The 18,700-nt window shown below is 46.3% G+C and overlaps 1 protein-coding gene across 1 annotated transcript in view; it reads left to right on the plus strand.

Annotated features, from left to right (window-relative positions):
- The first annotated feature begins 422 nt into the window (after positions 1-422).
- The window catches only part of col9a3 (collagen, type IX, alpha 3), a 187,264-nt gene continuing 168,986 nt past the window's right edge, over positions 423-18,700 (plus strand). Inside the window, exons 1-2 of the mRNA XM_059652715.1 lie at positions 423-792; positions 3,821-3,886. Of these exons, the coding sequence (XP_059508698.1) occupies positions 727-792; positions 3,821-3,886 (132 nt within the window). The 5' untranslated portion in view covers positions 423-726. The remainder of the gene's footprint in view (positions 793-3,820; positions 3,887-18,700) is intronic.

The raw sequence follows: 18,700 nt of genomic DNA on the forward strand, positions 1-18,700 counted from the left end.
CTCCTCGTATTGAACATTGCCCTCCTCGCCCACCCTTGGTATGGTAAAAGTACTGTGGTTGTTGGAAATCCTGAACCAAATCCAAAGAATGCTGGATAAAACTCAGCAGATCTGGCAATATCTGTGAAGGAAGAAAACCGAGTTAAAGCCCGGAGTCCGATCTGACACTACGCTGGAGTGAAGAGGCTGTTCCTGATGAGTTTCGCCATCATTCGTGGAGCTCCCTCTCTGAGGCTGCCCCTACATCCCAGCTGCCGTAGCTCACCACCACCTTCTGCAATTAGGACCGGGCAATTAAGGCAGGCCCAGCCAGCGACAGCCGTGTGCCTTGATATGACTTTGTTCTGAAACAAAAAGGCTCTGCACTTCTTCAACCTTTCTCCTCCTTCGTTCCTCCTTCAGGTCATTTCTCTTCCTAGCTCCTGTTCAGTTCATGTATTCCTTGTGGATAACTCACCTGGTTTACAGGAGATGTCAGCCCTGAGAGACTCCGTGTGCTAACAGATTTGCTGCCTCTTTCCAGCGGCTCTCGGTTTGACATGTCCCGGTGTTAGCAGCGGGCCCTGCCCCCAGGGCAGCCCTCCTTCCCCATCCCCTCCCCAAGAGCTGTCAATCATGGGGATGGGGCAGAGACCGGCTGCTTGCTGCCTCTGGAGTTACTGGTTTATCTGGATCCAGACTGCAACTCGTTAACCAGGAGCTGAGAGCAAGGGCGAAGAGGGAGCTATGGCCATAATCTGGGCACTGGGGCTGCTGATAGTCTCCCAGCTCCTGTTAAAATCCGGAGCCCAGGTAAGGGTCTGAATGAACCGCTTACATTCGGGAGCCGCTGCTGGGAAAGGGGGTAATAGGGAGAGTACTGGAGGGGCAAATGCACTGAGGGACCGCCTGACCCAAGAGGAGAGCATCATCTTAAAGGGTCACCTTGATCTGAAACCACCTGGATTTGTATCTATCTGAATTTTTATCTATCCGGATTTGTATCTATCCGGATTTGTATCTATCCGGATTTGTATTTATCCGGATTTGTATTTATCCGGATTTGTATCTATCCGGATTTGTATTTATCCGGATTTGTATCTATCCGGATTTGTATCTATCCGGATTTGTATTTATCCGGATTTGTATCTATCTGGATTTGTATTTATCCGGATTTGTATTTATCCGGATTTGTATCTATCCGGATTTGTATCTATCTGGATTTGTATTTATCCGGATTTGTATCTATCCGGATTTGTCAACGTTCTGAGTAGATTAGTTTAAGGGGCAGATCGGCCGCGATGACGGGCTGATGTTGATTTTGAAGTTTTACCCCTTGCTCAGGGACACCGGCTGGAGGTTTTGTTAGGAGCTGCTTGGGACGGGGTTGGTGTCAGTGTGTAGTTTCCCCAGAGCCCACTGTTGGGTGAGTTTCTCTCAGGATGGTTTTCCAGGGCAGCTCTCAGTGTGTGTGTGTATGTATGTGTGTGTGTGTGTGTTTGTGTATGTGTGTCTGTGTGTGTGTATATGTGTGTGTGTGTGTGAGCGAGCGAATATATGTGTGTGTGTGCGTGTGTGAATGTGTCTGAGTGTGTGTGTGAGCGAGTGAGTGTATGTGTGTGTCTGAGTGTGTGTGTGTGTGTGTGTGTGAGCGAGTGAGTGTATGTGTGTGTCTGAGTGTGTGTGTGTGTGAGCGTGTGTGTGAGTGAGTGTGTGTGTGTGTGAGTGAGTATGTGTGTGTGTGTGAGCGAGTGTGTATGTGTGTGTCTGAGTGTGTGTGTGTGTGTGAGTGTATGTGTGTGTGTCTGAGTGTGAGAGTGTGTGTGTGTGTGTGAGTGTGTGTGTGTGTGAGTGTGTGTGTGTGTGTGTATGTGTGTGAGTGTGTGTGTGTGTGTGTGAGGCTCACTCGGACAATGCCAGCTTTGTTGCCGGGCTCGCCGCTCGCTCTCGCTGTCGGAATGTGAGCCATTCTGTCTGACCGCACTCCCCCCTCAACACCCTCCCCCCGAGGCTGCTCAGACACACAACCCCCGGCCGCCGTTAGAAACCCCCAGACCGGGCACCGGGCAGCTCCTAGGCAACACCGGGGTGGGGGGAGGGGGTACTGGGGGTAGAATCACATGGTGCGGGAGGCCCTTCAGCCTGCCGCGCCTGAGGCTAGCCCATTAGCAGTTTCCCCAGAGCCCGCGTTCAATTGGTTCGCAATGCCCTATGTATTTATGCTTTCATGCAACAACCCTCTCATCCCACACCCCCGGTTCCTGTTCAGTTGCCGGCTTTAGCGATATACCCCAGGCTTTAAGGACAGGGATTGGGAGTGGGATAGGGATGGGAATGGGATAGGGACGTGGGATTGGGTCGGAAATTGGGACAGGGACGGGGAAATGGAGGTGGGATGGGCAAACGGTGGTGAGGATAGACATGGGGAAATGGTGATGAGGAAATTGGGATAGTGTTGGGATGGGGAAATGGGGATGGGATAGGGATGGGCACATGGGGATGGCGATGTGGATGGGGAAGTGGGAATGAGGATACGGATGGAGAAATGGGGATGAGGATATGGATGGAAAATTGGCTTGGGAATGTGGATTGGGATAGGGAAATGGGAATGGAGACAGGGTCTTGGGCTGAATCTCTCGGTAATTGGAGAGGTGCTGGGGTAGTGGGGGGGACGGTCGGAATGTGTCAGGAAATTTCCGGGATCGGCCGCGGCTCCTTGTGGAAGGGGCATGAGTGGGAATGGGGGGGGGGGGGCAATAACGCTAAGTGAATACCCCCACAGGGGGCAGAAAATCAATTCGCTTCTTGTATTGCTCTGTTGTTTCTTTGGCGATCATTGTTTGTTTTCGACTTTCGGTTAAAATTTAAATCGTCCATTTTCCTCCATCTCGATTCAATGTGAATCATCCTTCCATCCTCTCCTAGACCCGAGCTAGTTCCCCCAACTCCCTTACCGGACCCGTGTGTCACCGATACTGAGTCCGATACCTCCGCGAGTCTCGCAAGACCCAGCCCGATATCCCCGCCTGAGCCCTCCAATACCCAGCCCTGGAGGTCTCTGATACCCTAATCGATATCTTATTGACATCCAAGAGCCGTCGACACTAAGCCTGAAATGTCCTGACAGTCAGTCCACGATACCCAGTTCGATTCCCTGCGCAGGATCCCTGTGACCCTCAGTCCGATAATTCTCCGATACCCTGCGCGGGATCCCTGTGACCCTCACTCCGATACCTCTCCGATACCCTGCGCGGGATCCCTGTGACCCTCACTCCGATACCTCTCCGATACCCTGAGCGGGATCCCTGTGACCCTCAGTCTGATACCTCTCCGATACCCCGCGGGCGATCCCTGAGACACTCAGTCCGATAATTCTCCGATACCCTGCGCGGGATCCCTGTGACCCTCAGTCCGATACCTCTCCGATACCCCGCGGGCGATCCCTGTGACCCTCAGTCCGATACCTCTCCGATACCCTGCGCAGGATCCCTGTGACACGCGGTCCGATACCTGCCCAGGACGCCTGCGAAACGTCGATACCTTTCCGATACCCGGGGGGGGGGGGGGGGGCTGACCCACGATATAAGCCCGATACCCTGCCTTGAAACCCCGACACCAATCCCGATGAGCTTCCGATACTTAGTTACCCAGCTCCGGGACCATCGCGATTCTCACCGCCCACTTCCCCCATCACCGCCCCAGATCACCGACTCCTTCCCCCCCCCCCGCCCCGTTAGCATGGAATCTTTCTGTGCATTGAAAGTGAAGCCTGCCTCCAGGTCTGGGACGTTCCCTTTTGCCTACATTGGTTCCTGTTTAATTTCACCTCCTCATTCCCCAGGAGCCGATTATAGAACCTTTCGGACCGAACGGACCCGCGGGACCCCCGGGCAAAGACGGAATCGATGTGAGTAATTGAGAGAGAGAGAAGGAGAGATGGAACCGAGAGATCCGAGTCTCCCTTCTTCCGCTGTGGGTTTTCCCAAGTTATTTTTTAAAAAGATCGTTCAACCAGAACAGACCTGAGATAAACCCACAGGAGAGAAGGGAAATTAATTGCTTTCACATTCAAGAGAGCTGTGCCCCGGGAGAGGGTCGGTGAACTTGTTTTGAGATGTCCCAAAGTTGGAGTTCAGTATTGACTGAATGGACGTGTCCGGTTGGGCTGGGGGAGGGGTGGGGAGGGAAGATGTAATGACAGTTCACCACCTACAGGAGGCGTTGGACCAGGACGAATTTCCCCTTACCTGGTTTGGGGCGGGCGGACTCTTATTGACACTGCTTAATGGGCCAAGAAAGGGATGCTGTTTGACTGCAATAAGTGGGTATGATCACCCTCAGAAGATAAGTAACAGGGTAGCTGGAGGTCATACAGACCCCCCACATTCAACAGTACTATGGTTAATCTTCAGCTCCACTTCCTGCACCATCTCTCTATCCCCTTACCACCCAAAGATCTAGCCATCTCAGTCTTAGTGTCCTCAGAAAGCACCTTCAAAAATCCATGACCACTTCCATCTAGAAGGACAAGAGCAGCAGATACATGGGAACACCATCATCTCCCCTGCCTCCCCACAAGTTCCCCTGCAAACCAATCCCTCCCTCACTTGGAAATATATCCCAAGTCAAAGAACAAAGAAAATTACAGCACAGGAACAGGCTCTTCGGCCCTCCAAGCCTGCACCAATCCAGAGCCTCTATCAAAACCTGTTGCCTGCTTTCCACAGAGATAATGGGAGCTGCAGATGCTGGAGAATCCAAGATAACAAAGTGTGGGGCTGGATGAACACAGCAGGCCAAGCAGCATCTCAGGAGCTCAAAAGCTGATGTTTCAGGCTTAGACCCCTTGGGGTCTCAATCACCCCTGTGAGGAAATGTTTCCTGCCCAAAATGACAGACTGCCAAGGTTCAATTAGCAGGTCTGGGTAACCCAGCCAACAATTAAACATACAGCACAGAAGAGGCCCTTGGGCCCATTGAGTCTGTGCCACCCCAGCTACACTAACCCCACTTTCCACTGTGGCCCACAGCTCTGATCGTCACACCATTTTAAGGGCTATTCAGCATTGTTTTTGAAAGGGTTTGAGGCATCCTGCCTTTTGTTTGGTGCAGCCAAATCTCATTGAAGAGGGATGACTGGTGGTAGTTTAACTTAGGGTCAGCACACCCAGGTGAGGGGGGACCTGACTGAGGTCTACAAAATCACGAGAGATATAGACAGGACGGATAGCAAGAAGCTTTTTCCCAGAGTGGGAGACTCAATTACTAGGGATCATGATTTCGAGGTGAGAGTGAAAACGTTTAAGGGAAATACGTGTGGAAAGATGTTGTAAAGGAGAGCCTTTCATAAATTTTGTGCAGTGCAGGAATTGAACCCACGCAGCTAGCATCACCAAACCAGCCATCCAGACAACCGAGATAATAAAGTGTGAAGCTGGATGGACGCAGCAGGCCAAGCAGCATCTCAGGAGTACAAAAGCTGACGTTTCGGGCCTAGACCCTTCATCTAGGCCCGAAACATCAGCTTTTGTGCTCCTGAGATGCTGCTTGGCCTGCTGTGTTCATCCAGCTTCACACTTTATTATCTTGGATTCTCCAGCATCTGCAGTTCCCATTATCACATCCAGACAACCGAGCTTGTGAGCCCACCAATAGCAAGGCTTCAATCCCTGCACCAACTAAGGGCTTGCCATCTCAACCTTGCCTGAGGTGTGGTGACCCTCAGGTTAAACCACCACCGATCATCTCTCTGTAATGAGAGAGACTATGGTGATTTCACCTTTAGCTAGGCACTACATAAATTCCATCTACTTTCTTTTCATTTGCAAGAGAGGAGTACCATTAAAGCTGGCAGTACTTTTGAGATGCACTGAGTGACCTGTACCTCAGCTCCTGCATTCTAGATTCCCCAGCCAAGGGAAGAAAGGTCTCAGTGTCTGCCCTGTCAAACCCCTCAAAAATTTCAGTGAGGCTCCAGGGAGAATAGCTCTGGTCTCCTCAATCTGAAAACATCATCGTTACGAGTTACTCCTTCTTCATCAACTGGTCATAAAATGGAGGCTAATGAAGATTGAATGAATGAATGAACTTTATTGTCACATGTGTACAGTGAAAAGTTTATGTATCGCCACTTACAGGAACATCTTAGGCACAGAGGTGTCTAGGCACACCTATAGTTACAAGATCTTAGAAACTAGAGAAATAAAATGACCAGCGTTGCAGAAAAAGAAGTTCAGAGCAATGGCCTTCCAATCCAGACCATGCTGGCACCTAGTCCTGGCTCTATACTGTGCTGGACTTCACCTTGACGATCGTGAGGCTGGGGGATCGCTTCAGACTGCCACTCCGGGCCAAGGATGCCACTCTGGGAGACCGCCCGGGAAGGTCTCCTTGCCAGTCTGGTAGGTTGCCACACCAAGCCGGGAGGCCGCTACGGCAGGCCGGGTGTCATCGCCAAAGGCCAGGAATTGTCGCCGGAGGCTGGGAATTGTCGGAGGCCAAGAGAGAAGAAGGAAAAAACACGAAGAGGAAGAAGAAGAGAAGAAAAGAAGAAGAACGGGTGGAGCTGCGAGCTCAGGCGATAGGGTGTCTTATTCTGCCGCCACCTTGGAAATCTGATTGGATCAGTATTGAACGAGAATGAACACAAAACATGATCTCTCTTTTCTCAAAAATTATAATCATTCCAATGAAATTTGGTGTCTTAAATGCCTTAATCCTAATTCAGCGTTTCTAACTTGTTGAAAACATTCTCTCAAGACCAAATATTTATGGGTTAAAATCCGAGTCACCCCCTTCAGGTCCTTCAAATCTTAAAATTCCAAGTTAGACTTGATTGCGTAAAAATGAAATCCTGTTCATATCGTGCTAAACCAATCAACTTGAATGGTAACCCCTTGTGAGTAAAAGACAATAGTTTGCTTTCTTATAGCTGGGAAGGAGGGAAGCCTTGCTTGGATGAGCCCTTGAAATGACCTAACTTTCAGAGCTTTGGAAAGTGGGATAAGTGTAGGTAGGCCAGTATACACTAGATGGGCTCAACGGCCACTTCTGGGCTGTAACTAACTGATGACTGAGCTTACGCAGACCTGCCTATTTAACCTCAGTGTGGGAAAAGTTTCAGAAATGATAATCTGAAATAAAACTGGCTTTTGCTTGGAAAAATATGGATGAATTAAAGAGGGTATGTTCAAGGTAAATTGCATTTTTTGAGTTTGCTAGATTTTTCAGACGAGGTGACAGAGAGTTGATGAGCGTAGTGGAGTTAATGTCATGTATGAAGACTTTCAAACAACGTTCGATGAAATGTCTTAGAACAGACAGGTGTGCAACGTTGAAGCCCAAATAACGAAAAACATAAAAGACAAATTCCGCAGATACTGGAAATCAGAAACAAATGCAGAGAATGCTGGACGAGAGCAGACGATAGCCTAGTGGTATTGTCGTAAGGCTTTCGATCCAGAGACCCAGGTATGTTCTGGGGACCTTGGCTTGAATCCTGCCTGCCATGGCAGATGGTAACATGTGAATTCAATAAAAATCTGGAAATAAGAGCCTAAAAGCCATGAATCCATAGTCAGAGAAGTCCATCTGGTTCACTAATGTCCTTTACAGATGGAAATCTGCCACCTTTACCCGGTCTGGCTCCAGACCCACAACAATGTGATTGACTCTTACCTGCCTTCTACATAAGCCATGATGTGGAGGTGCTGGTGTTGGACTGGGGTGGATAAGGTCAGAAGTCACATGGCACCAGCAGCCCCTTTTGTCAGGCGTGACTTTCAGCTTGCATTGCTGCTCTGAAAGCTTGTGGTTTCAAATGAATCTGTTAGACTATAACCTGGCATAACGAAGTGTGGAGCTGGATGAACACAGCAGGCCAGGCAGCATCAGAGGAACAGAAAGGCTGATGTTTCAGGTCTGGACCCTTCTTCAGAAATAGTTTGGGGGGTTGTTGTTGATGATGGTAGTGGGTTCAGTTGCCTGGAAAATTATGGGAGGAGTTACGATAGGGGAGGGCTCAGCACAGATCCATTGCATTTCCAGAACAAGTAATAAGATGGAGAGCATGCAAAGGGTCAGGAATCTAACTTCAGGTGCAACAGATAAGGGGATAACCATGAGGAGGGGAGCAGTCAATGCAGGGCTGAGGGTGTTTTACTGAAATGCACACAGTTTACAAAACAGGATAAATGAACTTGTAGCATAAATTGAAATTGGTAGGTGCGATGTTGTGAGTATCACAGAGGCGTGGCTGCAAGGAAATCAGGGCTGGGAACTGAATATCAAAGGATACAGCCCTATCAAAAGGATTTGTATCATCAGTAGCCACAATTGAGGTGCCAGAAGACTGGAGGTTGGCTAACGTGGTTCTTCTATTTAAGAAAGGTGGTAAAGAAACGCCAGGGAACTATAGACTGGTGAGCCTGATATCAATGGTGGGCAAGTTGTTGGAGTGAATCCTGAGGGACAGGATTTGCAGGTGTTTGAAAAGGCAAGGACTGATTAGGGATAGTCAAGCCTTTGTGCATGGGAAATCATGTCTCATGATCTTGAGTTTTTTGAAGAAGTAACAAAGAAGATTGATGAGGGCAGAGTGATGGTTGCGATCTATGTGGACATCAGTAAGGCGTTCAACAAAGTTCCTCATGGTAAACTGGTTAGTAAGGTTAGATCACACAGAATACAGGAAGAACCAGCCATTTGAATACAGGACTGGCTCAAAGATAGAAGACAGGGTGGTGATGGCAGGTTGTTTTTCAGACTGGAAGCCTGTGGCCAGCTGTGTGTCACATGGATCAGTGCTAGGGCCACTGCTTTTCATCATTTGTATAATTGATTTTGATATGAACGAAGGAAGTGTGGTTACTGAGTTTGCAGATGATGCCAAAGTTGGAGGTGTAGCGGACAGCGAAGAAGGTTACCTCAGAGTACAACAGGATCTTGGATCAGATGGGCCAATGGGCCGAGGAGTGGCAGATGGAGTTTAATTTAGATAAATGTGAGGTGCTGCATTTTGGAAAGGCAAATCAGGGCAGGACTTATACATTTCATGGTAAGGTCCTGAGGAGTGTTGCTGAACAAAGAGACCTTGGAGTCAGGTTCATAGTTCCTTGAAAGTGGAGTCACAGGTAGATAAGATAGTGAGGGAAGTGTTTGATATGCTCGCCTTTATCAGTCGGTGCATTAAGTATAGGCATTGGGAGGTCATGTACAGGACATTGGTTAGGCCACTTTTGGAATACTGTGTGCAGTTCTGGTTCCTACTACAGGAAGAATGTTGTGAAACTTGAAAGGATTCAGAAAAGATCTCCAAGGATGTTGCCAGGGTTGGAGGGTTTGAGCTACAGGGAGAGGCTGAATAGACTGGGGCTATTTTCCTTGGAGCGTCGGAGGCTGTGGGGTGACCTTATAGAGGCTTGTAAAATTGTAAGGGGCATGGGTCTGGTTAATAGACAAGGTCTTTTCCCCAGGGTGAGGAATCCAAAGCTAGAGGGCATAGATTTAAGGTGAGATGGAAAAAAACTAAGGAGCAACTTTTTCACGCAGAGAGTGATGTGTGTGGCTTGACCTCAGTCATTTGTGAGACTTTAGAATTATTAAGAAAGAGATTGCAGACTACTTGCAAGTGCATTGTAAATTAGGGCTGAGTCAGCGCAGCATTGTCAAGGGGAGGTCATGTCTGACAAATCTGTTAGAATTCTTTGAAGAGGTAACAAGCAATTTAGACAAAGGAGAATCAGTGGGTGTGATCCATATGGATTTCAAAAAGGCCTTGACATGATGTTGCACAGGAAATTGCTGAATAAGTTAAGAGCTCATGTTGTTATAGGCGAGGTACTGGAATTGGCTGACTGGCAGAAGGCAAAGAGTGGGGATAACGGGGTTTTTTCAGGATGGCACCTGCTGACTAGTGGAGTTCCACAGGGGTCTGTGTTGGGGCCACAGCTCTTCACGTTGTACATTAGCCATCTGGATGAAGGAACCGAGGGCATTGTTGCTAAGTTTGGATTTGACACAAAGATAGGTGAAAGGTCATGTCGAGTTGAGGAAGTGGAGGAGGCTGCAGAAGCATGGGCAACAAAGTGGCAGTTGGAATACAATGTGGGAAAGTGTGAGGTTATGCACACTGGGAGGCAGAATAGAAGCATAGACTATTTTCTAAATGGGGTAAAGCTTTGTAAACCTGAAGCATAAAGGGACTTGTGAGTAGTTCAGGATTCTCCTAAAGTTAACATGCTTGTTCAGTTGGCAGTTGAGAAGGGAAATGCAATGTTAGCATTCATTTCAAGGGGACGAGAATACAAGAGCAGGGATGCACTGCTGAGGCTGGATAAAGCTCTGGTCAGAACACATTTGGAATATTGTGAGTAGTTTTGGGCCCCATACCTAAGGAACGACATGTTGGCATCGGAAGGGAACCAGACAACATTTACAGGAATGATCTAAGAATGAAGACTTTGTCATATGATGAGAGATTTAAGGACTCTGAGTCTGTACTTGATGGAGTTTTGAAAGATGTGGGGGCTGAGTGAAACTTTCAGAATAATGAGAGACCACAGAGGGCAGCGGAGGTCAAATTATTAAGTTATTTAGTGAACTCAGCCACATGAGGGGCATTTAAGCAGTCCTTGGATAAGCATATGGATAATGATGGGATAGTGTAGGGGGAGGGGCTTAGATTACTTCACAAGTTGGTGCAACATCGAGGGCCGAAGGGCACCTTCTGCGCTGTATTATTCTATGTTCTATGTTCAATGTTCTAAGCGTCTTTAAGATAGATATAGATAGTTTTTGATTAATAAAGAGAGCAAGAGTTACAGAGACAAGGCAAGAGATTGGGGTTAAGAAACATATCAGCCATGATTGAACGACAGAGCAAACTGGGCTGTAATAATGACCTAATTCTGCTCCTGTATCTTACAGTCTTATGGTCTAAAGTGAAGGTTGTGTGGAGGAGGATGTGAGCCTGAACTGGGGGAGAATGTAGGAAAAAAGGAGAACCATAATGCAGTGAGTTTCTGAAGTTATGAAATAAAAAGTATAGTAACAACATTGATGTGAAGTAGCTTGAATGACAGGAAAACATTGTTCATAAGAAGGAAGGAAAGTATATAATGGAGCTCTCAGGAGGCCAGTATTAAAACCACAGCCTTGATCCACGTTAATGTTGTGAAAGAGGATCACTGGATCCAAAACTGGACCCAAAGCATTAACTCTGTTTCTCTCCACAGCTGCTGCCAGACCTGCTGAATTTCTCCAGTAATTTCTGTTTTTGTTAAAGACTAGATCTGTGTGTGCTGTGCACAATTTATAAGTTTGCAGCTGACACAAACCCTTGAAGTATTGTGAACTGGGATAGTGATAGGCTTCAAGATGATATAGTCTGTCCAGTAGGAGGTACGGACGGATGAAGCTTAACACAGGGAAATGTGAAGTGAAGAATATGGAAAGGCAAAATAAGATAGAAGTTACAAATCTAAAGGGGTGTAGGAACAGAGAAACCTGGGTAAATATGTTCACAAATTGGCGAAGGAGCAGGACAAGAAAGCAGTTAAAATAGCATCCGGAATCCTGGATTTTCTGAGTTATAGAACATAGAACATAGAACATAGAACAGTACAGCACAGAACAGGCCCTTCAGCCTACAATGTTGTGCCGACCATTGATCCTCATGTATGCATCCTCAAATTTCTGTGACCATATACATGTCCAGCAGTCTCTTAAATGACCCCAATGACCTTGCTTCCACAACTGCTGCTGGCAACGCATTCCATGCTGTCACAACTCTCTGCGTAAAGAACCTGCCTCTGACATCCCCTCTATACTTTCCACCAACCAGCTTAAAACTATGACCCCTCGTGCTAGCCATTTCTGCCCTGGGAAATAGTCTCTGGCTATCAACTCTATCTATGCCTCTCATTATCTTGTATACCTCAATTAGGTCCCCTCTCCTCCTCCTTTTCTCCAATGAAAAGAGACCGAGCTCAGTCAACCTCTCTTCATAAGATAAGCCCTCCAGTCCAGGCAGCATCCTGGTAAACCTCCTCTGAACCCTCTCCAAAGCATCCACATCTTTCCTATAATAGGGCGCCCAGAACTGGACGCAGTATTCCAAGTAGAGGAGTACACAAGAACACAGGGATGAAAGTAGGCCATTCAGCCCCTTAAGTCTGCTTCACAATTCAACAGGATCCTGCCAGATCTTCTACCTTGTGGGGAGGCAATGGCCAAGTGGTATTATAGCTGGACTATTAACCCAGAGATCCGGGTAATGCTCTACATAGAACATGGAAGATAGAACAGTACAGGCCCTTCGGCCCCACGATGTTGTGCCGACCTGTTATCCTACTAAGATCAATCTACCCTGCATACCCTACATTTTACCATCCTCTATGTGCCTATCCAAGAGTCACTTAAAAGTTTCTAAAATATCTGACTCCACTACCACTGCCGGCAGCGCAGTCCACGCGCTCACCACTTCTGAGGAAACAAAGCAGAAATTGCTGGAAAAGCTCAGCAGGTCTGGCCATCTGTGAAGGAAAAAACAGAGTTAACGCTTCAGGCCCAGTGATCCTTCCTCAGAATATTCTGGGGACCTGGGTTTGAATCATGCCGTGGCAGCTGGTGGAATTTAAATTCAGTGAATATTTAGAATCAAGAGTCTAACAATGACAATGAATCCATTGCACATTCTCCCCGTGTCTCCGTGGGCTTCCTCCAGGTGCTCTGGTTTTCTCCCACAGTCCAAAGATGTGCAGGTTAGATGGATCGGCCATGCTAAATTGCCCGTAGTGTGTGGTCTCGGTGGGTTAGCCATGGGAAATACAGGATTGCGGGGATAGGGTGGGTCTGGATGGGATGCTCTTCAGAGGGCCAGTGTGGACTCAATGGGTGGAATGGTCTGCTTCCACAGTGTAAGGATTCTCTGATGCTGAGTAACTCAATAGGCTTTGCCCCCCAAAAAATAATCAGTCACTCAAGAAATGTTGCCATTTAAAAGTAAAACAAAGTACAATACTAGATTCACCTACTCTTTGCTTCACTTCTGCTTATGCCCCCTAATTAGTTGTAAGTTAATTACATAAGATCTTTTTGATGTTTTTCTATTTTTGACCTATTACTCCTAGGAGCAGTTACTCACTATCCAATTTAGCTTTCCTGTGTATCGTAGTTTGGTTCATTTTCGAATGCCATCTGCTTTTAAAGTTGGGAAATCACAAGGTGAAAGTTTATAGATGAAAGCCATGTGTTACGATGACATTTATAAAACACAGGTGCAGTCTCAATGGAGCTTTTGTTTCTGATTCTGGTCAACACTCTTCAGGATGGATAGAAGAACTATGGAGAGGGCTGAAGGGTTAATTCGCACAGGAAATTTCTGAGATGAGGAATTTCAAATGTATAGACAGGGTCATCACAGTCCTACTGGAAAGACTGGTCTCTAATTAGAACCAAACAGCTAGAGGTGGCTTAACCTGAGAGTCACCATATCTCAGGTGAGAGGACAGCAGGTTTAGAAGGGAAGCCTTTCATAGTTATCTTATCTGCTGTGAGAATTTAACTCCTTCTTTTGCCATTTGTGCATTATAAACTAGCTGTTCAATCAACTGAGCTAACCAATACCTGTGGCTGGAATGGACAGAGGAAAGTTTGGGTGGGAGGGGCTTGTACTCCTGGAGTTTGGAAGATTGTTGGAATTCGAAGAGTGAGAGGCAATATAAGATCCTGAGGTTTTGACAGAGAATGTGGAAAGGCTGATTCCTCTTGTAGAGGAATCTAGAAACAAAGGATATATATAAAAATAAGATTAAATCCCTTTTGAGACAGAGATGAGGTGAAATTTTCTCAAGTGTGTCTTTGAACCTCTCTTTGGAAACAAGGCAAGTCATGATCAGGTGACAGCATACACCTGTGAAGTGGCAGGTTTAGAGTGACCATGGCATGAGTAGCCCTTGTTAAAGAGGTTCAGTACAAGCTGGGCCTCTCCACAGCTGACCTGCACCACCTGAATCTCAGTGAAAATTCCTTGCAGTCTTGTGGAGAGACACAGACAACATTGCACAACACCAAGCAGCATACTGTCTACAGACTAAATGGCAGACTAATTACTAGTGAACTGTAGATGCTAGATCATTGGATATATTCAAGGCTGTGGTAGATGGATTTTTTGATATGTGGATGAGTAGAGAGTTAAGGGGAAAGGTCACAATCAGATTGACCATGACCTTACCAAATGGCAGGGTGGAATTGAGTGGCCCTTTGGCCTGCTTTTAATCAGTAGACTATGTGAAAGTAGAGTGGGGTGAATTGAGATAGCCAAGAACCTTTCCTTAACTCAAGGACATTGAAAGGGTTAAGTCTGTCATTCATTTCATGACAAAAATGTATTACTTCCAGTTGACACATTAATACGCGTGAACTCCACTGGAGCTCCAATGGTTCTAAGGAAGGGTCACCAAAACGTTAACTCTGACTTCTCTTCACAGATGCTACCAAACCTGCTGAGCTTTTCCAGCAACTGCTGATTTCATTACTGAGCTTCACTGGGTTGGCATCTCTGCAGGGTTGTGTCCCATTGGCAACAGCCCAGTGCATAGCCGTGTTCAAAACCCCAGGCACGAACAGAAAACCTGGCTGTGCATGAAGCCTCGTGACTGGAGGAGGCATTGAAAAGGGGGATTATTGAGAGTATTCAAAGTGCTCCACCCCCCCATAATTTCTACAAGTACTTTTCAAGAATTATTATTTCTTGGGAGAGAACATGTCTTCAATCATTGACCAAATAGAACAGCTAGGCAATGCCAATACTAGCAATAGCTGAGATAACACGGTGTGAAGCTGGATGAACACAGCAGGCCAAGCAGCATCAGAGGAGCAGGAAAGCTTGAAACAAAATGAAATGTCAGCTTTCCTGCTCCTCTGATGCTGCTTGGCCTGCTGTGTTCATCCAGCTTCACACCGTGTTATCTCAGTCCCTCCACCACCGATAGCTGATCATTCCATGTTACACTTATAAGTGCTGATCGAATAAATGGAGTGACTAGTGGTAAGTGATTGATATACCAGCAACACAAAACTAGAACTTAGATTTCAAGTTTTAATGTGACAAGCCTGTGTTTCTTTCTCATTCATTCTGCTTTATTTGAAGAGTTCAGGGAAGGGAAGTTATGGTGTTTCTCGTTGAGCCTTACTGTGAAATTCCTAATTGCAAAATAGACCTTTTGAAGTAGGCTTGTTTATTCTGGAAAGCTCAAATTCAATTTCCCCTCCTCTGTGAAAGAAATGCTGTCTGTTCTGAGAGTACAAGGGCCATACTTTAATGGGAAATTCAAGGCACAGTGCTGCTGGCAACAAACACAAGTCAAACTGTGCAGTAGGGAGCTGGGAATTGACCGCCGTCCCACAGATATGTCAGGGGAGAGCCTTCAGTAATCTGCCAGTCACAAGAGCAATGATGAACTGAGAGTGATTCATCAGCAAAGACTGAGCCAGCCTGGACTGTTTTCAGTGGAAGAGTGGAGACTGAGAGGAGATGTGCTTGACGTCTTTAAAATGATGAAGGAATCAAAAGGCCAAGTGAGGAGATGTTTCCACAATAGCAGTGATTTAAGCCAAGGAGCCATACATGTTTGAAATCATTAAAAAAGTCAATAGGGAGTTCAGGAGAAGCATTTTTATCCAGCAATTGATAAGAATGTGGAACTAGCACAGGGGATGGTTTGAAATGAATAGTATCAGTTGTGGACAATGATTGTGTCCAGCATTTCTGAACTTTCTATTAAAGGCAGTTGATAGACAACCACCTCACTGTGAACCTGGAATCACATGTAGACTGGATGGGGAAGGGGAACAGATTTAGTGGTTTTTAGACATTAGTGAGATCAAAGATTTTATAACATTTTTTTGTTAATTGATTGAATTTAAATTACACCAGCTCCCACAATGGGATTTGAACAGATAGACAGACAGACAGACACAGACACATAGACACACACACACACACACACACACACACACACACACACACACACACACACACCACACACACAAACACACTCTCTCATGCACGCACACATAGTCACTCTCTCACATACACTCACATTCACGCGGACGCGCACACACACACAAACACATTATTCACTACAGCGACATGTCCAAAATAGATGTGGCTAAGGGGAATGTATCAATTTTTTTTTGAGTGGAAATTTGATAAACACATGAAGGAGAAAGGTCCCAAATGGTATAGTTGTCATGCAAGATGAGGAGAGAGTCAGGATGAGGCTTGTGTGAAAATAAATCCTAGCATTAATGGTCCATAAATTTGCATGGATCTTCATATTTTTCATATAATCCAGTTAAACTCGTTTTGGTGCATAGTTAGTACTCAGCTTTTAAAAGCACAGTGAAGCTGTGAAAGACCTTTGCTTGGTCACTCATTGTGAGATAAATTCTCACTAACATTTTCCTTCCCTTTTCACCTTCTGCAGGATTCCCAGTTCCAAGTGACCCTGACTAGCAGTTGATCAGAAGAGAGTCTGTCAGTCCAATGATGAGACAGTGGTGGAGTTTATGATCCTTGTAGTTTGAAAGTTGAATATTTGTGAGATTGGTGTGGATTGAGAAGATGTGACCGAGTGATTGCAAACCAAACAGATATTGGAGAAGTACAGAACCTCATAAGCAGTAATGCCTTGCACTTATATAGCACATTTGAGACTGCAAAACCAGCTAAGGCATTTTTGAAAACGAAAGGTGATTCCAGTCCTGGTAGGGAGATATTCAAACTGGTAACCACCTCCACACAATCTCAGTTGGGAAGGAAACACCCAAGCTAAGAAATTGCTGGAGATACTTGGCAGGTTTGGCAGTGTTGATGGAGGGAGAAATTGAGCTCACGTTATGAGGCCAATGATCCTTCAGCAGAATTGGAAATGCTTTGATTCCAAGAAACACGAATGAGAAATGCCTTTATATTTGTTCCTTCATGTTAATAAAAACTCTACTTTGAACAATGCTCACAGAGTAAGTCAAAGAGGTCATCTGATGCAGAGTTCTCCCTGCATGCTGTTGACGTAATTGGTGTGTTTGACAGGTCTAGAGCACAAAATGTGAATTTACAGGCAGCTGGCTCCCCAAGCATCCAGGATATTAATGCAAACTGTTAGACAGCAGATAGATTGGAGACTTGTAGAACTCAGGATTGTATGGAGATTGGGAGGACCATAGGTATTTGGAAACAGGTTGAGAATTTTAAATTGAAGACTTTGTTTTAACAGGAGCCAATGTTGGTCAGCCAGGTGGAGAGCTGAAGGGTGAAGGCAACCTGGAGTGAGTAAGAATGTGGGCAACCAAGTTTTGGATGACATCAAGTTAATGAACAGTTTAATGCGGGAGGCTGGCCACGATAGTGGTAGAATAGTCAAGTATAGATCTACCATAGGCTTCGGTGAGGGCTTCATCTACAGATGAGCTGAGGTTAGAGGCAGAGCTAGATAATGCTATAGAGGTGGAAGGAGCCAGCCTTTGTGTAGCTGTGATAAGTAGCCAGGTCAAATATGTCACCAAGGTTTCATCGTCCAACATATTTCTCACCAGACATTTTCCATATTTTTCATAATGTTTCGTTAATTGTGTATAATATGCTGTCGTTATGGGGACTGGTTTGCTTAGTTGGCTGTACAGCTGGGCTGTGATGCAGTGTGTTGCTAACATCTTGGGTTCATTTCCTATACTGGCTGAGGTTATCACGAACGGCTGTCCTTGACAATCTCTCCCCTCACCTGAGGTATGTTGGCCCTTGGGTTAAACCACCACCAGGCGTCTCTGTGTAACAAGGCAGCAGCCCCACGATCCCCATTAGACTATGGTAACTTTATTACTTTCCTTTAGGAAGCATTGGAAAATGTGCAGGGGAGATTTACCAACTCGAATGCCTGGAACACAGGGAAGGTCTTATGAGGAAAGATTGGGAGCACTAGGGCTTTTCTCTTTAGAACGACAAAGGACGAGAGGTGACTTGATAGAGGTGTACAAAATGATCAGAGGTATAGATAGAGTGGACAGCCAGAGACTTTTTCTTAGGGTGGAGGAGGCTATTATGCAGGGGCATAGTTTTAAAGTGAGTGGAGGTAGATATAGGGGAGACGTCAGAGGTGGGTTCTTTACTCATAGAGTGTTAGGGGCGTTGAATGCATTGCCGGAGAGGGTAGCGGATTCGGCCTCATTAGGGGCATTTAAGTGGCTATTGGATAGGCATATGGATGATAGTATAAGGTAGGGGTGGGGGTTAGATAGACCTCAGGATTAGGGTAAAAGTTCGGCACAACTTGTGGGCCGAAGGGCCTGTCCTGTGCTGTACCGTTCTATGCACGGTGAAATTTGTTCTAGATTTTGTGCCCAAGTCCCTGGAGTGGGACTGGAACCTGCATCCTCTGCCCACAGAGCTGGGGGATCTGCTTACTGAGTAAAGGGATCTACCAATTGACCTGTGGGATTTACCTGCTAAGTTGAGGGATCTACGCACAGAGCTGAGGGATCTGCTCACTGAGCTTAGCGGGGATGGGGGTTACCTACTGAGCAGAGAGATCTACCTATTGACCTGTGGGATTTACCTGCTGAGTTGAGGGATCTACCCGCAGAGCTGAGAGATCTCCTCACTGAACTAAGGGAACTACCCACTGGGCTGAGGGATCTACCCACTCTGACTGACACACAAGCC

The sequence above is a fragment of the Stegostoma tigrinum genome, chromosome 19 (genome assembly GCF_030684315.1).
Source record: "Stegostoma tigrinum isolate sSteTig4 chromosome 19, sSteTig4.hap1, whole genome shotgun sequence".
In the NCBI taxonomy this organism is placed as follows: domain Eukaryota; kingdom Metazoa; phylum Chordata; class Chondrichthyes; order Orectolobiformes; family Stegostomatidae; genus Stegostoma; species Stegostoma tigrinum.